The sequence below is a fragment of the Miscanthus floridulus genome, chromosome 8, assembly GCF_019320115.1.
Source record: "Miscanthus floridulus cultivar M001 chromosome 8, ASM1932011v1, whole genome shotgun sequence".
Taxonomy (NCBI): domain Eukaryota; kingdom Viridiplantae; phylum Streptophyta; class Magnoliopsida; order Poales; family Poaceae; genus Miscanthus; species Miscanthus floridulus.
In genome coordinates, this window is record NC_089587.1 from 74865510 (window position 1) to 74892609 (window position 27100).

Genomic DNA, 27100 nt, shown 5'->3' on the forward strand with positions numbered 1-27100 from the left:
GTTTCGTCAGTGGGTGCACATGAGCGCACCCACCGGTGTAGCCCCTGAGCCCTCGGTCGATCCAGGCAGAATCATCTGGGGGGTATTGTCAGCGGGCGTGTGTGTGTGTTTTTTAGTCGAGACAGAGTCATCAACCAAGGCGTTGTTGCACAGCCGAGGCGTTTAGTTTTGGTATCGAACGAGATGGAGCTTGTGGATCCTGGCGTCGGTGCGCGCCGTGGGATTGGGTGAGTCGGAGTCGTGGATCCTGGCCTCGGTGCAGCCCGCACAACCGAGGCAGTTAGTGAGTTAGTTTAGGGATCAGACGAGACGAAGCTCGTGGATCCTGGCGTTGGTGCGTGCCATAGGATCGGGCGAGTCAGAGTCGTGGATCCTGGCCTCGGTGCAGCCCATGCAACTGAGGTAGTTAGTTAGTTAGTTAGTTTAGGGATCGAGTGAGGCGTAGCTCATGGATACTAATAGGGCGAGTTCGGGGTCACAGACCCAGGTAGTTTGGTGGGCAGTCAAAGCGTAGTCGGATGGGGTGAGTTTGTGGTTGCAGACCTAGGTGTTTGGTGTGTAGTTGAAGCGTAGCCGGATGGGGCGAGTTTGGGGTCGCAGACCTAGGTGTTTGGTGTGCAGTCGAAGCATAGCTGGATGGGGCGAGTTCGGGGTCACAGATCCAAGTATTTGGTGTCTTGAGCCCCCGAGCCCCGTTGGGCCTTAGCAGGGGTTAATTTGAGTTGTGTGTGTTACCCCATCCTTGGTTTCTCACAACCAGAGGGGCTAAGTTTTGTCGCTTACCTCGATCGCTCAGGCTTGAGTGACGCGCTCGGTGAGCTCACTAACGGGTATGATCGAGTTGAATCCGGGTCCGTCGTTCATGACGAGTCGGCAAAGCCCTCTTGTGACATTCCATTGCTCCTTTACCTGCAACCCGACAGATGCCTGGGTCATTCCAAAGACCAACCTAGGTGGCCTAATGGCCTCCTCTCGATGGAGATTCTATGGGCTTGGTAGAGGCTTAGGATCGAACAAGAAGGTTGAGATGACCCTGTCTGCTTCGAGGCAGACCGGGCGAGGGCCGCACGGGGCTCATCTGTGTTTTTCTCCCCTGGCTGTGTTTGACATGGGGTGGCCTCGAGCCCTTCGTGGGCCGGCCTTCGAACCCTGGTCGGTCGTTGCTCATGTCGAATAAGGCAACTGCCGCTTCATGATGCAACATGGAGCGTTGTGGTGCATTTCGCTGCACGTGCGATGCTTAGTTCCTGAGCCTCCAGGCAGTTCAGGGCCTAAATCGTCCGGGGTGCACGGGCATATGGAATGAATGCGTGTATAGATATATGAAATGATTATAAAGAAATAGCGGGGGTCGGTAGTGTTACCTTGATGACTCGAGTGATGGGGTTTGAAGAGCTCCAATCAGAAATGTCCGACTAGGACCCGTGCTCGTTGTTCGTGATGGGGTCGACATGGCCTACATGGGGCATCCCTTTGCTCCTTACCTATCTCTCGGTGTTTTCCTGAGTTGTTTGATCGACTTAGGAAGCCTGATGGTCTCTCCTAGCGAAGATCCCATTTTGAGTTTTTCCAAGTCCCGCCAAGGGATGCGGGGAGCTGCCTGTGTGTGGTGGCGCTTTGGTTCTTGCGCCCGATGTGCGGTAGTGGTGGGCCATACCTAGGCCATGTCCCATCTAATCAGGCATCGTTTCATCAGGCAGGGCGCGTCTCATCGTTTAGGGCGCGTCCCATCGTATCCCGTCTGCATTAAATGGGAAAGAGAGAGGGTTTTTCGCTCCGTCGTTTCGACTTTCCCGATCGGCGCGCCTTCCCCAACTATCATGCCCTTTTCCTTAAGTAGGAGAAGGGAGAAGGTTTTTTGCCCTGTTCCTTTGCCTTTTTCCTCATCCGTCGCCTCTTCTCATCTTCCTTCTTGCCGAGACCATTTTGAGAGCCGCAACGGTTCCTAGGAAAGAAAAGGGAGAGAGTGAGGGGGAAGAAAAAAACTCACAAATCCTTTCACAAACACGGAGTGAAATGTCGGACTGGAGGTCATCTACTACGAGGGAGTCGGTGCTGAAGGCCTTTGCCACGAAGGGGTTTCTACCACCAAAGGAGGTGGCGCACTGGAGGGCTCCTAGGGGTGAGGAGTTCCCGCAACCTTGGCCCGACGAGGTGGTTTCCTTTCTTGCCTTCCATGAGCATGGGTTAGGATACCCCGTGCACTGGTTCTTGCGTGGGCTCCTCAACGAGTGGGGTTTGGAGCTGCAACACCTTAATCCGATGGGGGCGTTGCACATCACCGACTTCGTTACCGACTTGGTGGAGAGGGCACGACCGATGTGGAGGTATGATGGCCCATCGGACCCTAATCGTGTGTCGCCGGAGGAGCTACCGAATGACGAGGTCTAGAGTTGTCTCGACCGGGTGTTGCAGCTGAAGCCCAAAGAGAGGGTTGATGGAAAGCCCGAACCTCTCAATGCCTCGGTGGTGTCCAAACTGGTATGCTCTCTTCTCCTTACTCTGTGTTCTTCTTCCCTTTGCCTTCCTGCTTTTTGTTTTTGAGTCGCCCATCCTTGTAGGGACTTGATGCTTACAAGTCTCGGCCACACCTCCTAAAGGGGCCAGAGGGCATGGCTCGGTAGGCCACCTAGAAGGAGGCGGTGGATGCTAGGAAGAAGAAGAAAGCTGAGGAGTCTCAGCAAAAGTATGAGAAGGAGAAGGAGGTCGCCCGATGTGTGAAGGCTGGGGAAAGAAGGAGCGACGTCGAGTCAGAGCTCGAGTCGGAGGATCCCATAGAGGTGGGTGACATGATTTTCTCCGAGGAGGAGGAAAGCCTGGAGCTCGTTGTGACCTCAGCGAAGTGTCGTGAACCTACAACGATGTCTGCTGCTAACGAGCAGGAGGTAGAGAGGCACGCCGAGGTTCCCATGCCGAGGAAGCGTGTGGCGAGCGCAGATGCCATCGACGAAGCGGACGTGGTCACCGCGCCCTTTGGTGGCATTGCTAGTTTTGTCCCCACCTGCTGCAGATGCGATCGAGCAGGCCAGGTGGTCCAAGGAGCGGGCTAGCACCCGCGCGTCGCCGGGACCGGTGCCAGCACGTGACTCACAGCGGGAGGATGCCCCGCCTGCCGTTCTGGTCGGTGTGTCCGAGGCCGAAGGTCATGGTGACCCTTAGGCTAGGTAGGATCTGGTAGGGACAACTCCACCCCCAGCTGAAGTGAGGGCGCGTAGGTCATAGTTCGGGAGCGGTCCTCGCCCTACGGGCCCATCGACGCCGGGTATTGGTTTCAGAGTCGTGCCGCTTACCTCCCGGTATGTTTTTCTTTGTTTCTTTTTGATCTTTTGCTGTTGAGTCTTTTTTTGAGTATGACTGACCTGTACTTTTTGTTAGTGGCTAGTCGATGACGGGGTTTAGCATCGCCCCAACTCCCATGCAAGAGGTTTGGAGGCCCACCCTGCTGCGTGCCGTGGCGAGTGGCGGAGGAAACAAGGTGGTGGTGGCGAGCCCTTCCCTTCCGGGGGTGGTGCCCCCCGAGTCGATTGCTAGTGTGGCGGCAGCAGTGGCGACAGTGCTGGTGGCGATCTCGGTGGTGGCGGAGGCTTCAACGGTGGTGTCCCTTGTGGCCCCTCCTCCACCAGTTGCGGCAGAAGAGGAGAAGGAGACCGAGACCCCTGCCTCACCGGGCGGAGGGCTGCACAGCTCACCCTCACGGTCGGAGCCGAAGACGCCGGGGGGAGATGTGGCCAGGACAGAGTTGGAACGTCTGTCAGCGGCCCACGAGACCGAGGTGGTCGAGATTCCATCCGACGATGAAGCGGATGTCGTGGTGGAGCTGCCGATGTCGTCACAGGAGCTGGCAGTGGTTTGGTCAGAGGCTAGGCCCTTCGGTGGGCTACCGGAGGGTGACCTAGAGTGGCCCTACCCTAAGGACCCGGCAAAGGTGTGGTTCATCCTTCAAGATTCCCAGGAGTGTCAACTCTGGGACATCCTTGGGGGAAAAGGACTTGCCATGGAGTCCGAACTCGCCAACCTATCGATGAAGCTTGAGGATGCCCAGGAGCAGGTTAAGTCCGCCCAGCAGTTAGTCAAGGTCAACCTACAGCTCACCGTGGAGGTGAGTTTCCTATATTTGTCCTTGACCTCTGAGTCTCTTGTTGGTTGCCTCATCATGCTTGCTTTTCATTTTCGTAGGGCCTGAAGGAGATGTCGTCCCGCAAGTCCTGCTTCCTTCTGGTGGAGCATGCCCAGGTGGCTGAGCTTGAGCGTCAGCTAGAGTCATCTCGCCGTGAGTCCTAGGACCAGGCGACCGAGGTGGTTGCGGTGGCGGTGGAGGAGCAGCGTGCAGCGGAGTGGGCAATCGCCGCCGAGCAGGGGCTTGAGGCGACGAAGGCTCGCCAAGCGGAGAACGAGGCGGGGTTGCGGAAATCCCTGGCGGACATCGAGGCGGCGCTCCAAAAGTCCCTGGAGACCCTTGAGTCAGAGCAAAGCGCCTTGGTGTTGGAGCGGAGCACCCTGGAGTCAGCGCGAAAGGCCCTGGAGTTGGAGCGTAAGGCCCAGTCGGAGGCAGACTAGGAAGTGCCCACGCTTCAGGGTCGGGTGATGGGGATGGAGGAGGCAAGCGCCCGACTGCACGAGTAGGTGGCCTGGTAGGCAGAGGAATTCTCCACCCTTGAGAACTTCTGCCTTGGTATGTACCTTCTTTTTTCGTCGTGTTGGTTTCTTAGCTTGTTTTTGAGCTTGTCGCTCTTCTTGCAGAGCTAGGCAGAAAGGTGAAGTCGTTGGAGCAGGACCTGGAGACGGTCAAGGCGACTTTTGGCCAGAATGCAGAGGCGCTGGCCAGGTCCCTAGAAGAGCAACGTGCTCTCGAGGGGGAACTTGACTAGGTCCGCAATGTTGCCCAGCTTGTCGTCTCGAAGGTCTTCGGGTCGGTGCCAAGTACTAGCATGCCCACCGTCCAGCTGGTGAAGGTTCCAGATGAGGTTCGGGCCCTTATCACAAGTGGGCTGTTCTATGGAGCGTCGGGGGTGTTGACTTCGGTGGTGATGTACCATTCGAACCTGGACTTCACCACTATCTACAGCGGGTATGTCGATGGCTTGAGCACGGAGGACATCCAATCGCTCGGGGAGAGCTTGCTGCTGCACACAAGGTTGGTGGCAAAGCAAGTCTCTACGCAGTGGGTGATGGATGTCCACCGTGAAGACATGGCCAGAAGTGTGCATCGGGGGGATGTTGTCCAGCCTGCAGATGGCATGGCGCCTGGGTCGGAAGTGGATGTCGTCCTGCCTTCAACCGAGCCAAATGTTGTCCCGCCGGGGAGTGAGCAGCCCGTGGCTTCACCGGTCGCACCGACAGCAGATGCCACCAAGCCGCCCCAATAGCTTGTAAAATATAAGTAGTTTAGTAGATGTAAAAAGTTTAAGTTCGTGGGGGAGCCCTCGTGCAAACGTTCTTGTGTACTTAATGACTATAATTGGTTTCATTTTTTGTGATGGAGTTACTTTGTTCGGGGAAGCTTATTCCTTCCGTTCCTTAGTTTTATCTTAGCATAATTTTATTTTTTATTCTTTCTTTTTCATACTTGCCTATTCGTCCTATAGGCTGCAACCTTAGGAGCCCGAGGCATCACCCACGAGGTTCAGCTGCTCGTAACCGTAGTTAGAGGCGGGGTGCGATCGGTCAGAATTTTTAAAGCAAAGCTACGTAAGGCAATTTAAAGGAATGAACTACCCTTTTGTTCGGGTAGGAAGGAGTTTCACCATATGATAATAATCGAAAAGAGAGAGGTGGTGGCGCACCCTCATGGAGCCCCCGAGCGACCTGGGCCGAAAATGTTCGGGTCAGGGCGCTTTTATAGGAGCAAATGCTAAGTAAACAATGGTAAGACTAAATTTTAGGGGAAGAAAATGACATAGCTGTTCCAAGCGTTTGGTGAGAATGTCATCGTTGTCATCCTTCAGTCGGTAGGCATCCGATCGGATCACCTCAACCTTCAGTTGTCCAGATCCTTGTCCACTACGCCCCCTTTCTTGGCCGCTGCTTCTTCTCCTTTTTCTTCCTTTGACCCGCCGACCTGTCGTAGAAGGTGCTTGAGGAGCTCACAGTCCTTATAGAGGTGTTTGACGGGGTAGGCGTGGTTGGTGCATGGGCTCTCCATGAGCTCATTGAAGTGGCCCAGATGGTCCTGCTGGGGTTGCTTGCCCGTGTGATTGTCCATGGCGACCAACGTGGAGTTGGCCGGTCGGCGATAATCTTTTGTTTTCTTTTTCCCCTTCTAGGTGGAGGGCCCCTCATACTGATCCTGGCCCTTGGCCTTACCTTTGCTTTGGCCTCCGTTGGAGCATGGCAGGAACGGTGCTTGCTGGATGCATCGGACAAAGGCCCATGGTCCCGAGCCATCCGGGCTAGGACTCTGGTCGCTGCTGTGAGTGTCTCGGTTCGTCCTGAGCTACTCGTGTACAGGCGGTCAATGCAGAGTGGTTGTCAAGTCAAGACAAGGCGGAGATGTGGCTTCCTGTGCCGCACTCGGTGGCTGTAGCGGTGAGCAGGTGGAGTGGTTCATTTGGTGTGTCCCCACTCCTCCAGTGGGGAGAGAGAGGCCATGAGTCGGTGTCGTGATGAGGAGCTCTCCGCCTGTTGAACGGCGGCGGTCTCCACTAGTGCCCAGAGGTTCTAGTGGATCGCTTGTTCCTGGGGGTCATTTGGCTCGGGAAGGCCGCGCAGAAGCATTGCCACAACGGTGATGTTCTGATTGGCCTAAGCGAACTGTGGGGGTCGTTCCCCCTATCCATGGTGTTGTGCTGGACCTGATGGGCGCGACCCTAGGCGCCGCTTGGTGGTTTATGCGCACGGGGCGTAGTGTGGTACGCCGAGCGCGCTGGCACAGTCGGTGGCTGGTTCAGTTGATGTTGTCATAGTTCTTCGCCGTGGTACCGTGTGAGCGTGGGGGTCTCCGCATGAGGGTCCGAAGGGGTGTGAGTCTGTGAGGACTTTGCTTCTATCGGTGGCTGTCCTAGAGTGTCCGCCATAGCGCACTCCCAGGACGGACGGTGGCTAGGCGGCACGTCGCCGTTGCTGGAGCCATCACTCTCGACATCGTCATCCATGAGGTCGAGGAAATAGGAGGGAGCATAGCTCACCATCCCCATGAATTTGGACGTGAGAGCGGGAGGCGCCGGCATCCTTCGGAGCCCCAGGCGTACACATCCACAGGGGACGCGAGGCCGTAAGGGAACCGGTCGCATGGTGGTCACGGCAGAGACAACAATGTTCGTCTGGATAATCGGCGGAAGATAGAAAATAGGAAGTAAATAACAGTATGTACGTTACTTATTGCGGGGTTTAAGCAGAGAGTTTGCTCGGAATGAAGCACAGATGCCTCATCATTGAAGTCATCGTGCGTCCCAGAGCCGATGGAGGGCGCCCCTCCGATGGGCGCCAGAACAAGGGCCACCTTGCGGAGGTGTAGTACGCCGAGCCGGTCGGTGACGAAGTCCAGGCTTCCAAAGAGGAAGGCCTGGGACGGCTCAGAGATGGGTGGAACCCACATCCCAACAGGTGGCAGTGCGGGAAATTCCAGTGAGCCAAAGCGAATCGTATCGCCCGAGCCCGCCATGGCGATGGTAGCGGAAAAGTGAGCCATCCGATGACCGAAAAATGTTGAATGTACAGCATCTTCCCCACGGACGGCGCCAACTGTCGGTGCAGAAAGTGACTACCAAGTAAATATTTGTAGTTTTGCCGTACGTTGTGATCGGAGGTGGCCTAGCACTCAATGACATAGGGTTTATACTGGTTCAGGCAACGTGCCTTACGTCCAGTTTGAGTCAGTTGGTGACTTTATTCCTGAGCCTAGGTGCTCGAAGTTTGCAGTGGGGTTACAAACGAGTACAAGAGGTCCGGTCGAACTCTGGTCAGAGGGACCAAAAGCGACGGGAGCCCCGCTATGAGCTAAGTGCACAAGCGTGTGCTCGTGGTTCGAACCTGGCGGCTTGGTGATTGTGTACTTGTGAACTCGATCGATCTAATGAGTCTGAATCAACCTGGCTGAACTTGAATCTGAATCTCTCAATATTGGGAGAGAGCGCATCCCCTGTTATAGATGAAGAGGATGGCCTTACAAGTGAGAGGGAGAGAGTACGTATGCTTCTAATCCTTGTTGCCCACGCTGGTGGGTATAGGATGATGGTAGGTGCACACAACACTGTTGGATGTCAGATGCATGTGGGAGGTTGTGTTGTCTTCTTCGGGTATGGTAGACGTCGGCGCCTGCCACACTATCGAGACCTAGAGGCATGTAGGGGGTTTTACCATGTTCGCCTGGTATAGTAAATGTCGGCGCCCACAACACTGTCGATGCCAAGAGGCATGTGGGGGAGCCTTACCATAAGGGAGTTAATGGCGCCCACAATACTATAGGGGTAAATGTCGGCGCCTACAACATTGTTTAGGCTCTGTCGTGCTAGTGAGGTTGCAGAGTACTGTTTCTGCAGCTGCACAGGGTACAGACCCTAGTATTGTGGTTTGACTTGTTCGCCCTGCCTTGCTTTCTCCGTTCGTTCCCTGGTCCTTACCGAGCGGGCGTCCCCGGTCGGTCGGTTCCAGTCGGCTCTGATTGCGCCAGTCGGAGAAGAGCAGTGAGCAGGGGTTTAACGCACCCCCGGTCGGAGACGCGGGTTAGAGTCGGAAGTAGTGCTTTGGCCAGGCCTTCCGGTCGGAGTGGCCGTCCGGAGGTGGGCTGGATACTGGAGTGAGCGCTCCGGTCGGAGAGGTGGGCTGGAGTCGGAAGACGGGTGCCGTTCCTCCTCGGCCAGACCTTCCGGTCGGTGATTGGATTGCCCTTCTAGCCTGTCATTTAGATACCTGGGCCAGCCCACGAGTTGCGCGTTGTCTGCTTGGACCGAGCCTCTGTTGGGAAGCCGGTCCGTGAGGGACCCCGGATTTATGAACCCGACAGATTTTTTAAGCACCCACCATTACTAACAATTGTTGCCGGTGGCTGCGACTTCTTGGCCTGCCTCCACCACCGATACCACGTCGTTAACGTGCACCGGAGCCGACGTAGGAGCCACGAAGCTGGCCGTGGCATGCGCTTCGTCGTCAATGAGACGGTTGCCGGCGGCCTGCCGGTACCTGTGCTTGATGATCTCGCCCCTCACCGCCTCCAGCTCGGCTTCCAGCGCGTTCACCTGTTGCTGCAGCATGGAGATGGCGCCCATGCAGCCGTACACCGGATCCCGCAGCCGGAGGTTCGCCTCGTACACCAGGCTGCTTGCTGCGTCCGCCCTCTCCCCCTCCGCCACCTCCAAGAGCATCTTGGAGACGTTGCTGGCGCCGAAGACCTTGTGGATGGCGGCGAACTTGTGGGGTTCGTGCGGCGAGAAGTAGGGGGCGAAGGGGCACTCCTGCGCGCAGCGGCGGCGGAGGAGTTTGCACGCGGCGCACGGTGTCAAGGTGTTGAGGGCACCGCCGAGGCCGAGGCGGCGTGGGATGTGGTCATCCGCCGACACGGTGGAGGCGGAGGCAGAGGCGGCAGCGACGGCGAGGGCGGCGGCTGTATCCGGCTCTCGCTTGATCTTCTTCCCGATCTCATCGAGTCTCAGTCAAGAGGTTGAAGGGCAATGCTAAAAAGAAAGGTATTAAACGCCAACATAAATGTCCTATTTGCCTAGACTATAACCATAATTGGCACAATTGCAAGAAGGGTAAACCAGAGGATATAGAAGCTATGAAGCTAATAAGGTAATAAAAAGAGGGTTAAGCAATGCTCTCTTTTTCTTGTATTATGCAAGTTAATGCAGCTGATAATTTTTTCCTTGCTGCTTATGTAGCGGAGAACAAAAAAAAGAACAAGTAAAGCCAAATCAGCTCAGTCATCTATTATCCCTATTGAGCATGAAGCACCACAAGCATCTATGTCTTTTCCACCAAGGTTAGCAAGCTGTAAACTTATGGTCATGGTTAAATAACTGTTTCAGTCCTAACAAATTGCTATTTTGTTGCCGCAGCCAAAATTTGGAACCTGCAAATAAGAAAAAGGGGAAACAACCTAATGCTACTTCTCAAGTATCGAAAAGGTTACTACCTGTACTTTTTAAATTTGTATAATGACACATGAAAAGTTGTTTGATTTTTAAGTTTCTTATTTTTTTCTCATAGTCAAAGTCAAGGAACTACAAGTAAGAAGAATGGAAACTGTGATAGGTCTGGTTCTTGACATTCAAGAAGGTAATACTTTTAATTCTGAATATATATTATGATACATGAAATATATAAAAAAAAATTCTAAGTTGCTTGCTTTTTCCTACAGTCCAACCTTAGAAACCATAAGTACTAATAAGAGAAAACATGCTAACTCAAATTCTGGAACATTCAAAAGGTAATTCTCTCCGTTCCTATATGTATAGCTGTTGTCCATTCCCTACAGTTCAGCATTGCTGTTGTTGTTTTAGTCCCATGAGTTTTATCCAAAAATTATTATTCTTTGAGATGTACAGATGCAGATCAAGAAGTGGCTCCGATCAGCCGGAGCCGGTCTCCACTAAAATCCCTTTGGCCGGTGAGCAAACAGCTGCACCTGTGAAGAAAAATGGTAGAGGGAAAAAGAAACAAATTGCTAAAAAGATTTCGATCTATCCTATAGCACCATTAGATAGCCCTGCCATGAGCACCAGAAGCAAGAAAACCGATCCAGCAAGCCCTGCCAAGGGTACTAGAAGCAAAAGGAGACTCAAGCTTGTGATTCTCGCTAAAAACTTATGATATGTATGCATGTCGACTTGATGTAATGTTTGAACATATACGTACGCGAACATTAAGAGTGTCGGTAGCTATGGACCATTTGTATTTGCTACGTGAAGTGAACTGTTTGAACTAATTTATATTGAGATCTCATTAGTGTTTATCTATATAACGTGGATGAATTTTATTGCACATATATGTACGTAAACCGTCGGATGGATGGGAGCAGGTAAGGTGTTGACACGAGCAGAGCAGACAGCTCAAGTACGTCATCACTAGTCAGCTACGTACGAAGGCGTGGCTCTCATGTCTCATCGCTCGCTGCTGATTAGGTCCTCTTGCTTCCGTGCTACTTTTGGCTCCATCCTTTTGGAATGAAGGATGTTTATTTCGTAACACATGTTTAGAAGATGCTTGATCGGTGAAGGCACAATAGCCATTTTGTTCCCTCGTATATTAGCCGAGGCTTAATTTCATCATTAAACTTTCAAAACGGTTGTTTAGGTCTTTAAATTTTAGTTTTAGGTTTAATTTTATCCTACAACTACGAAGATGATCGTTTTAGTCCTTAAATTTTATATTTTGGGCTCAATTTCATCCATAAACTATCAAAGTGCATTTAATTTTTATTTTCAACTCAATTTTATCTATTTAAAAAGAAAACTTTATATTTTAGGCACAATTTCATCCATAAATTGTCAAAATTATAGATCTGATATTGTTTCAGTATATCCATATATTCTTAAAGAATAAATAATGTTCGATGCAACTGTAATTGCTCTCACAAATATCATTTAGTTGGATATATATAAACAACACCATTATAAGGTAACACTAAAAATAACAGCATGGAATTATTAATGGCCACGAAAGAGTTTTTGGATAAATATTATTTTTCTATCTCCAATCGATGGTGGTGTTGGAGCTAACCACGTACAACAGTGCAGCGTTCCATGTACAACGTAGACAAAGTTGTGTTGAAAATAAAAGTTCAAAAAATAAAATACACTTTGATAGTTTATAATGAAATTGAGCCTAAAATGCAAAGTTTGAAGACTAAAATGATCATCTTCGTAGTTCTATAATGAAATTGAGTCTAAAAGTAGAGTTTAAGGAGTAATAGCTATTTTAAAAATTTAGAGATGAAATTGAGCCTCAAGTGATAACTGAAGGACCAAAATGATTATTCTGCCATCCGTGAACAACAAACCAAGTCACAGTAGTCATGGGCCATCGTTTTTCCGTGGATTATACTAGCACATCTTTTCCTCGATCGACCTTGGCTTATTGGGTCCCGTCGTTGTTGCATACCTAACCCAACTGCCCATAATCACTGACGTCTTCTTCCCTCGGAAGGCCGCCGGCTCTCAAACAAAAGTCTAACATATCTGTTAGCTTCTTCCCTCACCTAACAGTGCTTTGCTCAGCATGACCAATCCAGCTTCAGTCTCAGGCTTCTAGAAGGAAAACTTTTATTTGAAGAATACCGACACAGACATGTGGAACCCAAGTTTTTTTTATTTAACTTTGGATTTTTGATAAAAGATCACTCCAGCAGAAAAGTTGGGCATTTTCAGAGATAGATGGACCAATTGGCACCGTAATAGTACATATACCTTAACGTATTAGACACCATATATGATTATATATCAATAAGCAACATATATAAATACTGTAATAAGAATGATTATGTCACAGCAAATAAAATCATCATATTATACAAAAATATGTCCATATACATAGACGGAGATCGAAGAGAAATAATAAGACACCATGAATGAAGAAGATACACAAGCGAAGGAAAACAACAATAAAGAAAGCATCACGCATCAATGATACAGTAGTACATCACGAAATTAAACCAGCAAATAATAACCAGTGTAGCTAGCTCTCTACCGTACGTACATTCCGGCCGCCAGAATGAAAACGCTAGCTCATCAAGAAGAAGAATAATCCTGCACTGCCTCTACCCTCGCAAGATCAGGATGGTACGGTGCATGATCAGAAGAGGGCGAGCTTGACGAGCACGGCGGCGGCCACGGCGAGCGCGGGGCCGGCCGTGAGGCGCACGGACGCGCTGCCCGGGGTGCCAGTGCCAGTGCCAGGGGCGGGGGCGCTGGGGGTGGTGGGTGTGCTGGGGGGGCTGGGCGAGCCGCCGGTGCCGGGGGTGGGGGGCGTCGAGGGGGAGGAGCCGGAGCCGACGGTGACAGCGAGCTTCATGCCGGCGCTGCAGTGGCCGGTGAAGCCGCAGATGTAGTAGTGGGTGCCGGAGGTGAGGGTGACGGTGGCCGGGCCGTTCTGGGTGGTGTTGGCGGCGTTGCTGGTGGAGCAGCCGTCGTATCCGCTCTTGTCCACCTCCACCACGTCGTGGGCACCGGTGACGAAGTTGAACACTGCATCCACGCATGCATGCAATTTCATTCATTCATCATATATAACTAAAGTAACAAAAGAAAATTAAAAGATGCATGCATGGTGGTGATCGAGGACAGGACAGACAGAGGAGAGGACCGACGCACGCACCTAGCTCGTCTCCAGCCGCGAAGGTCTTGCCACTGACCCAGGTGGTGTAGCTGACGCTGCCAAGAGTCCACCCGCTAGTGTCGCCGACGGTGAACGTGACCGCCGAGGCCGCCGCGACGGAGCTCACAACGACGAGCAGCGCGATCAGAGTGGAACGGGACGCCATGGCTAAGGTTACGTTGGAGCGGCCAAGGATCGGAGCTGCTGCTGCTTGCTTGTGGACGAAACGTACGATCGAGCTAGTAGGCAGCACAGGAAGTAGCTTTATCGATGTCGATCGTGGATGAGATGAGATGATGAGACTGGCCGGGTTGCACGATGCCTGCCTTTTATAGAGCAATCATGCATTAAGCCAGGGAAGAAACGCGCGGCGGCGGGTGCAGAGGAGAAGGGAGAGGGAGTCGTTGGTCCACGCTTGGCCGCTCCTTCCTTTGAATTGGGTTCAATTCAACTTTTCCTTGTGTTCTCTTCTGCACCTCACCTGCACCGCCGTACCACCAACATAATCAATCGCCGCATGCAGCCCGCAGGTGTTTCGTGTGTGTGAAAATATAATACTTGGCGTTGAATATGTATGCACCACCACACTCGTTCAAACATTTATTTCTTGTCGATCCATTGATCCTCTTCATGTTATTATTAGTATTTTATTTCCACGCAAAATAATTAAGAATGTAAGAGCATCTTCAAGAGTTTATCAAATTTTACTTAGCAAATCTTGTGATTTGCCAACTCCCAAAATTATATGCCAAGTAAAAAAATAATCCATCTCCAAGAGTTTGGCATTTTTGACTTGGTAAAATAAAAAAACCCGTTAACAAAACGAAGAGGCCCGCTAAGTGAACGAAGAGCTCCGCTAAGCGAACGAAGAGCCCCGCTAAGAGAACGAAGAGCCCCGCTAATAAACGAAGAGCCCCGGATGCCAAGCCGTATAAACGCGCGTATATTTGCTCGCGCGGAGGGAAGATTTGTCAAGTTGCTATTGATGCTAAGTTGTTTTGCCAAACTGTTGGAGGTTATTTTTTCTTGTTTTGCTAAAATTATATGGATGCCAAGTTAATATAGGAAACTCTTAGAGATGCTCTAAGATGACCTCATGCATGCTCCGTATCCCTCCCTTGAAATTGGGCATTGGAATTAGAATTTTATATGCTGCTGGTTCGCCGGAGCTATCTAGCAACTATACCAACTGAAAAAAAAAGTGGTTTAATTTTCTGCGCAGGAACATGTATGGCAGGTGTGGGTCGTCGTCAATGATCTCCCCCACTTCTTCTTCGGTCTTGTTTAGATTGTAAGTTTTTTCACTCTCTTTTCATCACATTAAATCTTTGGACACATATATGGAGTATTAAATGTAGATAAAAAAATAACTAATTACATAGTTTGATTGTAAATTACGAGACGAATCTTTTGAGCCTAGTTAGACCATGATTGGACAATAATTATCAAATACAAACGAAAGTACTACAATACCAAATACTAATTTCTAACCCCAATCTAAACAAGGCCTTCCTCTCTTCTTCCTTTCCCCGAATGCGACTGGTTCCATCATGTATGGTAGGTGTGGGTCGTCGTCAATGATCGTTATCATCGGTCATCGCTTTGCATGCATTTCCGGCCATACATGAAGATCGATTCAACTAATTTGTTTACACTGAGTCGTCAATAGCTCCCTCTCTTTTGTAATTTTCTTTCTTTATTTCACTCATTCATGGTCCAATGCTTCTAGACGGTTACAAGTATTAGCTAGGCCTTTCTTTGTGCATTTTGTCATAGGACACGCAGCACCAGATTAATTGAACGGAAGACGCGTCGATTAAATAAAGAAAGAGAGATTGAGCAGCACTAGATGATAGAGTGGTTAGGAGAAGCGATGCCAAAGCTTCAAGCCACGATTTATTTGTATAGCCGCCACAGTAGTGGTACAGCATTTACCTCCTCTCACCACAAGAAGCAGCAGTGCGGGCTGATCGATACACCATTATATTTGCCAAAAAGGCTACTGATGTTATAATCAGGCAAATTTTGTTCACAAACACCATTCAATCACGTGTAATTTGTTGATGCACACCATCATCTTTGAAATTTGCTCAGTACTGTTTTGGCTCTAGACACCGCACACAATAAAATAACCGTTTATCCAACATTATGGGAGAGAAGGGGTGTGAAAGGTCTCTTTTGCCCTCCACTCTATCTATCTACTTCCACTCCACGTCATCCCTTTCCCGTGGTAAGCAGCCGCTGAACACCTCGGTATAGTCCAATAGTGGGCCCCTGAATGTCACCGAAAAACGCGGCGACCTACCAAACTCATCCACATCCACCATCCATGCCGCCCGCCCCTCCTCCCCCAACCATCAACACCTGCTGCTCTTGCTATTACCGTTGACTTCCGGTGGCGCCTCCTCTACTTTGGTGTTGCGTCCATGGCCACCCACCACCACTCCAATTCTCTCACCACCAACACCTGCTGCTCTTGCCATTGTTGTTGCCTTCTGGTGGTGCTTCCTCTCCCTTCACTCGACTCCACGTCCATGGTCACTCGTCACCGCTCCCACTGCCACGATGGTGCCTCCTCTTCCTCCATGTCGCATCTATGGCTTCCCGCCGCTGTCACGAAGCACAAGTTGTCCTTCTTCCCCTTCGGAGCCGGCGGCGGCGGAGGGACATGGGTGGGGCTAGCGGCATGCAGTGTGGAGCCAGGACCGCGTCTGGGAATCAACACGCAGGGGGTAAGGCAACCCACTGGTTACGCCACCAAGGATGATGACGTGGTAGTGAGGGGTGGATGGGGAGAAGGTTGTGACGCCTGCGCCAGTGGCACCGACGAGGATAAAGAAACAAATGATGCCTATGTGTCAAACTGGGGGACAGAGAAGGGTGGAGTCGGGAGGAGAAAGACGATCGCTATGGCAATATGGTCTATTCACTGCCCTTCTCTCCCTGGACTGTGGAAATAAATATTTTAATGACTGCAGTATTGAACAATAAATAAACACGATTTCATTATAGTATTATGCAAATTTTAAAATTGATGATGGCAAATAAAAGCTTCCCGGCCGGCCGGAGCTCCAAGAAGAATAAACCATTGATTTGACGTCGAGGGATAACGTAGCGTGATCGTGTTACAAACTAATCGCTGTGTTTATATCTTCCAAATGGCGTGATGCATTGATGTGGTGCAAAATAAAGGAACAAAGCACATGCATGCTTGCATTCCATTGCATTGACCTAATCATATGCTATCCATTGCCTAGTAGTACCCATCGGGCATGTGTAAAAGACACTTCTTTAATTTTTCACCTAACGCATTGACCGAAAGCAGGAAGACGCCGCCGTCTTGTCTTGGCTACATTCACCGCGTTCGGCTGGTCCGTGGTACAGTAAAAAACGGATGGCTTGGGAGGAATAAATAGTACTCCGTGAGAGAAAATAAGCTAAAACAAGCTGGAACAAGCGAGAACATGACCAGCCGAACGGCGTGATTATAGGCGGCGGGTGCGCAGATAACCGTGCACAGCCATTTGCTGCGTGCTGAGTTGGAGTAGGTTAGGTTTCATGAGTCTGCTCAAATAACACGAGCTGAATTATTTCAGGATCATGTAATAATTGAATATATATAGAAAAATATTTCTCAATTGCGTACGGTTGCAGATAATTAAGTTTCCTGTATTGGAATTTATGTGACGTGCTGAGTTAACCAATTAAGCCCTTCTTTCAATTAGCCGTCGTTGAAGCTTGGCACTGGAGCAACGTTGCTAGTCGATCTGTGAAGCTGGAGCAGGCAAGCTATCAGACAATATCTTTATTTTCAACGATGCAGAAATATGACTGACAATTCAGAGTTTCAGACGACTCTCCATGCATACATACTTACATAGAGAATCCATGCCGTCCTTTAGGTACGGCTCTGATCATGTAGTGCATGTCACTGCGTGAAAAACAGTTTGTAGCGATGGGATAAATTTTTTGTAGGGGTGGCTGGTGATAGAGCCGCCCCTACAGTGACGTGCTCGAGAGCCACTAGACCAGCCGCCCCTACAAATGACACAGTAGGGGCGGCTGATAATACGAGCCGCCCCTACAAATGGGGTTGATCCAGAGTGATCCATGCGCCCCATGCATAGGGCACAGTGTTCTTCACTCCGATTTCGAAATTGCTGTCCAGTCAATACCTAGTTTTGTAAATGGTATCCGCCAAATAATGATACTTTGCACAAATATTTGAAACCAAACATGGCAAGTAAAGACTGCCTAATGGTAGCTGCCTAATGATACTTTGCACAAATATTTGAAACCATCGTTGCCATTTAACACTACAATTTTTCACAAAATGACCTCTTTTATTGCGTTGCACTAATAAAATGTACTACCTTTACACTGGGTTCAGGTCAACAGTTATCTCTAAAAAAAATACCCTGTTTTTAGATGTGGCCACATAAAGTCAGCTGCCCCTAAATTCAGAGGTGGTCGACTTAAGCAATTGACTTTGAAATTAGGGCAATTTATAGGTGTGCAAATGAGTTCCCCTTTTGGAAAATTGTTCTCACCAAGGTCAATGGAAAAATGTTATCCTATTGGTATTAGCAATAACAGTCTGGTGTAATGGTAAGGAAGGGTTTGAATCCTCGAAATACTAGAAAGGTCACACAAGGAGGAGGTTGTGGGTTTCAATCCTAGAAATACACGTGCATATATTTTTGCGTGAAAAATGTCATGATTTGTGACGGCTCAAACGACCGCGTCAAGAAAACATATTTGGGTAAGAACCGCCTTTGGAAATTGAAGATCAGAAATGCTCGCTACACGACGTCTGGATGGACGGACGGACCGGACGGCCCGCCCCAGCCACGCTGCCCGCCGCATGCCCTAGCCCGCGCCGCCCACCACGCGCTCCCCACCTGGAGTCACTCCTTCTGCCGAGGCTGCGTTCCATCCGCCGGCGAGATGCCCGCATCGACCTCTGTGCCGCTGCGAGCTACATGCGCCGCCGCCGATGTCCATGCCGCCGCAAGCCCCACACGGAGTCACGCCTCCTGCCACGGCTACGCTCCATCTGCTGGCGTGAAGCCCGCGCCGGACCTCCGTGCCACCGCGAGCTCCATGCGTTGCCAGCGACCTCCACGCCGGCGTTGAGCTCCACAACGATGAGCCTCCGTTTGTCCAGGCAGCAAGGTTACATTGCGCTGAAAGCGCATGTTGTAAGCATATGTTTCAAGTATTTCAGATGATTTAGAGGTATATTGCAAGTGTTTTATATCGATGTTGCAAAAGTAGATCGGGATGTTGCACATGTTGCAATGGCTATACACGTATCTTTCAAGTGTATGTTCCAAATGTTTCATCTGTTTCAGGCGTGTGTTGCAAGTGTTTCATCTGGATATTGCAAAAGTAGATCTGGATGCTGCATATATATGCAAGTGTTTCAAGTGTTTTCTTACGTATGTTGCAAGTGTTTTTATCTGGACGTTGCAATGTTTGCAATGGCTACACACGTGTTTTTAAGTTTTCCTAGTATTTTGCAAGTGTTTTAGACGTATGTTGCAAGTGTTTTAGCTGTTTTCAGACATATGTTGTAAGTGTTTTATCTAAATGTTGCAAAAGTACATCAGATGTTGCACATGTTGAATGGGACTCACTTGCCGCAGCCGCCGGTTGCAGCTGCTGGGGCGCCGCCGAGCGGGCAAATGGTCCTCACGTGTGGTCGAGCGGCGCGGGAGACATCTGGGTGACATGGGTCCGTGTGGGCACGCGAAACGAGGAGGTGTGGGAAACGGGATGTGGGGAAACGGCTAGTACGCGCGGGCGTCTGTCCGGACGTCCAGGTGCTGGCATCTCCGATTGAAGATTTGTATGGGTGTTTTCTAGAGGCGGGTGGCTCAACCTCTTCTTCAAACTCAACATGCTTGTATGCAAAAAGTAGTTTTATGTAGCAGTGTATAAAGGGGTCAGCGGGAGGTTCTAGGACTGTCAATGGTGGCGAATGAAATGGCTATGAGGTGAGGTGGATGCACTACCAGATGATGATTTTGACAATCGCCTCATTTTCTCTTGGGGTGGTTAATATAATAAACCACCTCTATAAATGTGTGTGCTACACTGTAGATTATGAACTGATCCTAGAAATCAAAATTTGTTAGCTCAGTAAAATCGCCTCTGAAAATCTTAGGTCTTGTTTGGTATAGCTTCACCAATAATTTCATGAACTGTTGAGTTGTTTCTTGCCAAATGGGTCTTTTGAAAACAACTTCAGCTATGAAGCTCCTTAAATCAGGCTCTCACATGGGAATAGAGTGGGTTGAAGTTGAAAATAGTAGCTTTTCACATCATCACCTCACACTTGTGGGCCTTCTGTGGGATTATGTGAGAGCATATTTTAAGGAAAACTACATGCAAAGTTGTTTTGACATACACGTCTTCAAAACAGCTTTAGCTTCATCGCCCGTGAAGGTGAAACCCAAAAAAACAACTTCACTAGTGAAGCTGAACTATGCCAAATGGGGCTATTCTCAGGGATGATTAACATAGAACAACTGTCCCTAAAAATATGAGTTCGTGTGTGAACTGTGCTTAAAATCGATTTTAAAGGAACTTTTTTCAAATAAAGTCCTAGGAAGACAAACTTTTATCAAAACTATAGAGCTTAGCAATATCTAAAAATTTGTAGTTGATGATTTTTTTATTTGACATTATTTAATGCCAAAATTTACATTTTAAGTTCTCTAAATCAGGAATTGAAATTGTGAATTTTCAAACAACTTCGGAAGGATACACTCCCTATATCAAAGTTGAAGTGCCCGACAAAATCTAAAACTTTATATTTGAAGCCTTTTCATTTGAGATAGTTTTGTGTCAAAATGTTGAATACAAGATCCATATAAGTTAATACAAAAGATTTAAAAAATGTCAGGATGAGACTTGCGACACTGTGATCTTGCCATTGACCCTCGCATGAGCTAAAATATTATTGTGTCCTTTCGGTGCAGTTTAATATTTTTATAATTTTTAATACTATTTCTAAGCCCCTGAAAATTGATTTTTATGGATAGTTTGTAAAACCGCCCATGAAAAAACCTCATTTCCACAATCGGTAACATAGTAACAGTTTCAAAACCATCTATAAAAACTGATTTTGACCATTTCTGAAAATCGTCTGTGTGGTAGTGCCAAGGTTGGACAGTAGATGTGGAAGGGTGTCAGCTAGAGTAGGAGAAAATATTTCGGTTAGCGGTGGTGAGTGCATCGCTAAAGCCAATGAGAGACAATGCATTGCCAAAAGGAGAAGAAGGCTCAATTAGCGGTTATAGGGAAGGCGATGGTAGCAAGCTTGAGAGATGGCAAACGAGTAGAGGAGTGTGTTATAACTTATAACCAGGCTAAGGCCCTGTTTGAAATATAACATCTTTTTTTTCCCCATTTCTTACATATTTTCTATAAAAATGAACTGATTCATGCAAAATTCCTATATAATCCTTGCATTTCAAACGGGCCTAAAACATGCCCTATGTTAGCTATTTCCAATGAATAACATGTTTTAAAATATGCATATGCTTTTCAAGGACTTAGAAAACCAGAGTCAAACAAGACACGGAACGTGATTCTCACCGAACCAACACATGATCACAAGATCTTTGTTCTAGTCAATGTGGCACCACGCCTCGGTCCGACATCTCCAGATTGCAGCTACCACCGAGAAGGACATATATTGCTAAGCCGCGACTAGTCGTGTAGTTTATTTAAAGAAAATGCCCATAATTAGCTATCACGGGTCTCACAGAAAAACCTGCCCGCGGCGACGCAGTCAAGGCATCAAAGCGTGTGTTTCAGGAGACCGAGCGGCTCGGACGGTTTGTTACCGGACGCTAGCTCGATCCCAGGATCGACTCCGTTTCTCACCGAGGCAGGTCCCCAAAATAATTCCAGTTGTCTCCCTTGCATGTGCCACAATTATTATATCTCTCAGTCGTGTGCGTATGATGTGTGCGTGACTTCAGATACTACAGCTTTATAATCGAAGGTTGAGGCAAATAAAAAACTCGTGTTTCAGGTTGGGCCGCCTGACAGTGAACCTCTCTGCAGACTAGGCGATTGAATTTTCGTCGTCAAATGGTCCGTCCAATAGCTTGCACGCTTGCGCAACCTCTCTCTCTCTCTCTCTCTCTCTCTTTCTGCAGGCCGCACACCGTGCTCTATACGAGTTAGAAAGTTTAGACTTCGGCCCACTCTATCGATTGTATTTTAGTTTTTTCCACTTTCTTTTTGGTCGTCCCTTGACTGCGAAGGCGCGTCCAAGAGCAGATGGCAAAGCGGAGCAGGTGCCACCAACCCCGGCCGGCCCATCTAGGAGCACGACCGGCTTCCATTTGGATGGGGGCACCGGAGAATTAAGGACCCGTTTGGCAGGGCTCCGTGAACGGCTTCGGCTTTGGCTCCTGCCGAAGCCCTGCCAAACGGGTGACGGGAAGAACGGCTCCGCTGCCGAAGCCTGCCAAAGCCGGAGCCCTTTTTCTATTGCGCAGACGGAGCCACAAAACCAAGCTCCTCCTGGCTCCTCCTTCCTCGGGGCGTGAAAGGACACGGTGGCCCTTCTGCTTGAGCGCGTAGCAGCCAGGCCAACTGGTTTCCTTGCGTACGCATGCTTTGCCTTACGTAAAGAAGAGGAGGACCCTGTAGCAAGAATAAGAGAAAAAGCAACTATTAGCTTCTCATTATAGGTTCAAAATCGCCTGGTACTTGTAAAATATGTAATAAATCACAAAAATATAAATAAAATGTAAAACCAAGTTAAAGCAAGGGCATTATGGACATTCACTCTCTTCCATTCATTCTACAAAAACAGAAGGAGCTATTTTGCCAAACGTTTTCCAGAACGGCTTCAGCTCCTCCAGAGGAGCTGCTCCTTCAGAGGAGCCAGAGTCGGAGCCATTTTCAGAGGAGCCAGAGCCCTACCAAACAGGCCCTAAAGAATTGCTTGGCATTTTAGAATCGATAACGCTGTTACTACTACAACAGGCTCATCACCACTGACTTTAGAGATCCCCATGTCCTCATCACCGTCGATTTCACCTCTCGTTAGTAAAAGCCAGCGGTGGTTATCGCCATTGTTTGAGTAAAATTCACCGTCGGCCCTTAAACTTGATGGTAGATGTCATCACAGTTCCTAAACTTATAAAGTGATATATGTGAGTCTCTAGACTTGGTTGGCGGTGTTATCTCGGTCCCTGAACTTATAAGGTGATCACTGCTAGTCCCTAAACTTGACAGGTGGTGTTATTTCGGATCCTAAACTTAATATTGATCCAAATGGAGTCTAAAATGTCCAACACTCAAAAAATCATGGCCTAGCCCGGCTAGCCCAACTACAACCATAAGTATATAAGCAAACCATCATCCCAATCCACAATTCCGCATCTGTCCGACTCCCTCCTACGCACAACAGCTGTCGCCCGCCTCCTTCCCAAATCATGTGCAGACACGCTCGTCGCTCACTCGCTCAGGGTTGTGGTGGGCGTATGGGTGCTCGCCACTCAATGTCACGACGGATACAGCATCGCGGGCGCATAACTCCTTCCTCCGTTGCCATTCTTCCCTATCTCCGGCTGCTGTTCGATGCCTAGCTCCTTGTTGTCCTCTCTCATCCTTACCTGGCTGGCTTGCTGCTCCGGTGGAGTCACACGACATGTTAATAATATTTTGTATAAACTTAGTTAAACTTAAAAAGAGTTTGATTATGATTCCAAAGTTTTACGTTATAAAAAAACATACTCCATAAAGAATATAATAATGCTTCTTGATATCATAAATGTTTTATGGTTAAATTGAAAATGTTGAGCTTAGCACCATGAAATGAGGATTGGGACCAAGTGGACCCCAGATGAGTCAGTACTATGCAAGGTACAGCTACAGGGAAAAGTCGTTAGTCATGGTACATCAATGCGCGACAATTCCTGTGCTGGGATCGAAAGTGACCCGAGCAAAATTATCCCGACCGTGAGATTTTCCCCCCTCTCCTTTTCCTTTCCATTTCCATGGAAAGCCGAAAGCGCGCAGAGATGGATACGTCAGAGCTTCGAGTCGAATCCTACAACTGTAGCACAGAATTTACAGAATTGCAGGGAGGGGCAGCACACGACGGCGGCTCGCTTCTTTTCTTCGCCGCTCACCGCTGATGCTTTCCTTTACTCATCGTCGGGTCCTGGATTTACACTTTTACAGCAGCAAAGAGAATGCTAATGAGTAATCATATCATATATTTACCCAAGCTGTAAGTAACATTTCCATTTTTCCTATTGAAACTAGTAGTAAATTAATGTGATGTGATGCGAAGGACGATCAAGTGTTTGCGTGGTGGGAATTGGGATGAGGATGACTCTTCTTCCGATCAGCGGTTTCCGCTTTCTTTACAAAACCCATCCATCCATGACCTGGGAGACGTGGGAGGAAGCTGTTGACAGTTCAGCAGAGGAACCTGCCGGGCGCGAGGCCGACGCCGGCGACGCCGACGCAGACGGCGAGCGCGACCCACCACGCGGCCACCCCGCCGGCGCCGTGGTCCGGGTCCGCAACTCCTCGTCTTCCTCGGAGCAGGGAGTTCTCGGCCTCCAGCATCATGACCCAGCGGCGGTGCGCGGACAGCGCGACGGAGTCCCGCACGAGCAGCGCCGCGAGGTCGACGTTGGTGGCGCCCGCGGCCGCCAGCTTGTCCTCCGCCTCCCGCGCGCGCGACTGCGACAGGCGCAGCGCCCGCAGCAGGTCGTCGTCGGCGACGTCGCCCTTGTGGTCCTTGGCAGCGGCGGCGGCGGCGGTCTCCAGCCTTTCGAATGATGAATTCAGCGAATCAAATCAAACAACAGAAAGGTCGGATTGAGGTCGAGCAATGCAATCCCAACCCCGAGGGGACGGGCGAGAAAGGATTTGGAGACGGTGGGTGTGGTACCTGTGCAGAGTGGGGACGGGGCCGAAGAGCTTGGCCGGTGGGGGCAGGTCGCAGTTCTGGAGCAGATCGGGCCGGTGCCGCCGCTGCTGCTTGTGCGGCCGGTCGGCGGCCATCAGCATCATCTCCCGCTCCAAGTCGTCGTAGTGGCGCTCCAGCTCCCACTCCAGCCCGCCCTTGTTCTTCCTCCTCTCGTCGGCCGCCGGATCCTCCTCCATCGGCGGGCGGGCTAGAGTGGTTGTTGTGGTGTGGTGTGGGGGGTTGGTTTGGTGAAGGCGAGAGGACAGCGGTTGCTTCGGAACGGAGGAGGCATCTCTCTCTTCCTTGTTGTGCCTTCCGCGAGCAAGCAAGGAAGCAACTGAAACCGCGGGCGCGGAGGAAGCGCTGGTTTTTCCTTCTTCTTGGTTCTTGCTTGCCCGCCGCGTCTGCCGCCCGCGGGCCGCGGGCCGGACGTCACCCACGGCTGCTGCTGATCCCTGCGAGTTCGCTCGTCCTTTCCGCCGCTTGGCCTGGCCTCGCTCGTCGCTGCGGTTCAATTCCGACGCTTCGCTTTGCGTTGCGTCCTTCCCGAGTTAGGGTGTGTTTAGTCGGGGTTGAAAATTTCTGGGTGTCACATCGGATGTGTCGGAAGGATGTTGGGAGGGGTTTTTAAATATTAATAAAAAAACAAATTACAGAACCCATCAGAAAACTGTGAGACGAATCTAATGATACTAATCAAGTGGTCATTAGCACGTGCGGGTTACTGTAGCACTTAAGGCTTTTCATGGACTAATTAGGCTTAAAAGATTGATCTCACGATTTTGTCGAGAACTGTGCAATTAGTTTTTTTTTTTTGTCTACATTTAGTACTCCATGCATATGTCTAAACATGATTTTTTACTGTATGAGGCAAAAAAAAAAAAAAAAAAGAAACTAAACGGGGCCTTAACCACGCCGCGGTGCTTTACACGGCAAGTCCAACTGCTATGCGTCGTCTATGCAGTGCAGCAGCTGATTTGCTTTTCCTTTCGACCACGGGCATCATAGCGCCCAGACGTCTGAAAGCCGCTTTCCTTCCTAAACTGCCCGCCCCTCGCGTATCGAAATAGATAGGAACTCGCTCGCCCCTGCGTATCGGAATAAAACGCAACCCGCTGCTTTTTTTATTTTCAAATCTAATATTTTTTTGCCACGCCAAAGCCCATGGCAGGGCCAAAACACATTGTCACGCCACATGCATCGACGCGGCACGATTAGACACGTCGGACAGCGTTTTCATGTGGAAATCCTTGCCGCGCCACTGCCGTTGGCACGGCATCACCATCCAGACTGGCGCGGCAAGGCACAACTTTAGAAAAATTATATCTTTTTCATATGGTCTCGGATGAAGATGATATTTATATGAAAATTATAGATTTCGACGTGATCTATAACTTTATAGTTTTGAGTTTTTTTTTCATTTAAGGTCGTTAAGATGCTTAAAAAAATTAAATAAATTTTCAACAGTGTATTAATCGCGTACAAGCGCTTGTCGTCTTCGAAAAATCATATTGTTCTTATATGGTGTCAAATGGAGATACTTTCTATATGAAAGTTGTAGCCCTAGATGGAATCTATAAATTTGTAGTTTTTATTTTTTGTATTTAGGATCATTAAGATGCTCAAGAAAAATAATATAAAGTTTTAGTATCATATTAATCGCGTACATGTACTTGTCGTCTTGAAAAAATCATATCTTTCTTATATGGTGTCAAATGGAGATATTTTCTATATGAAAGTTATAGCTCTCGGTGGGATCTACAAATTTATAGTTTTGCGTTTTTGCATTTGAGATCATTAAGATGCTTAAAAATAATAATATAAAATTTCAGCATCGTATTAATCGCTTACAAGCGCTTGTCGTCTTGTAAAAATCATATTTTTCTTATATGACGTCTAATTGAGATACTTTCTATATGAAAGTTATAGCCCTCGATGGAGTCTACAAATTTATAGTTTTGAGTTTTACATTTGAGGTCGTTATCTTCGGCGCGCGATGTGACTCATTACTGATCGAAAGTCGACTCGGGAATTCAAGTACTACAAAAAAAAATGGATTGATTTGTTTGGCCGATGGTAGATAGTTTAGTCATACACTATTACTATCTCACTATACTTTTATCGTCGCTTCGCATAATAGTTTTATGCAAATATGGTGAAAAAAGTTACACAATAATAGACATCGTTAATTGTAAAATTGGCGAGATCGAATAAACTTAGAAATTAAACTATGACCTTAACATATTTCTTTTATCGCTTATTATAACTGTATTCTCTCAACATATTTTCTTGTACTTAAAAGGGGTACTTTTCTCTTAAACTAATGATCAAGCATGTGTGGCACGCACTAGAAAAGATTTTTATGAGACGTTAAGCTCAAGTACATAATTAATATACTGCTAAAACTTTATAATATTGTTTAGTATCTTAATGACCTCAAATGGAAAAATCAAACTATAAAGTTGTAGATCTTCTCGAACTTTCAGGTGTTGAACTAGACTCAACTCTATCCCTGGAAGCTCAATAATTTATTTGATCTAAATTTCTTTGGGTATAATTTGAATTGTAAACTCGAGCTTGTCACGTACCGCGGCTGTGCTGCGTGGGAATTTAACACTTGTTCAAGTTTGTTTTAAACATGTCTAGTCACATCACGCGCCCAAGATAACGATCTCAAATGAAAAACTTAAAACTATATATAAAGTTGTAGATCTCGTCAAGAGCTACAACTTTTATGTAGAAAGTATCTCAATTTGACACTATATAAGAAATATATGATTTTTCCCAGACGACAAGTGCTTGTATGCGATTAATACGATGCTGAAACTTTATATTATTTTTTTGAGCATCTTAATGATCTCAACCGTAAAAACCCAAAACTATAAATTTGTAAATCCC

At 48.6% G+C, this 27100-nt stretch overlaps 2 protein-coding genes and 1 pseudogene across 2 annotated transcripts; all 3 read right to left on the reverse strand.

The window, feature by feature from the left end:
• Positions 1-8963: 8963 nt before the first annotated feature.
• LOC136469408 (LOB domain-containing protein 15-like) lies at positions 8964-10402 on the reverse strand (annotated as a pseudogene).
• A 2010-nt stretch (positions 10403-12412) lies between these two features.
• Positions 12413-13711, reverse strand: LOC136472616 (chemocyanin-like). The gene is made up of 2 exons (XM_066470322.1): positions 13249-13711; positions 12413-13118 (listed from the first exon to the last, which is right to left on the reverse strand). The coding sequence occupies exons 1-2, from the start codon at positions 13412-13414 to the stop codon at positions 12727-12729; spliced, it is 558 nt and encodes a 185-aa protein (XP_066326419.1). The 5' UTR covers positions 13415-13711; the 3' UTR covers positions 12413-12726.
• Positions 13712-23017: 9306 nt separating this feature from the next.
• LOC136472617 (uncharacterized) lies at positions 23018-24798 on the reverse strand. Its single transcript, XM_066470323.1, has 2 exons — positions 24185-24798; positions 23018-24061 (listed from the first exon to the last, which is right to left on the reverse strand). The coding sequence occupies exons 1-2, from the start codon at positions 24397-24399 to the stop codon at positions 23704-23706; spliced, it is 573 nt and encodes a 190-aa protein (XP_066326420.1). The 5' UTR covers positions 24400-24798; the 3' UTR covers positions 23018-23703.
• Between the last annotated feature and the right edge of the window lie 2302 nt (positions 24799-27100).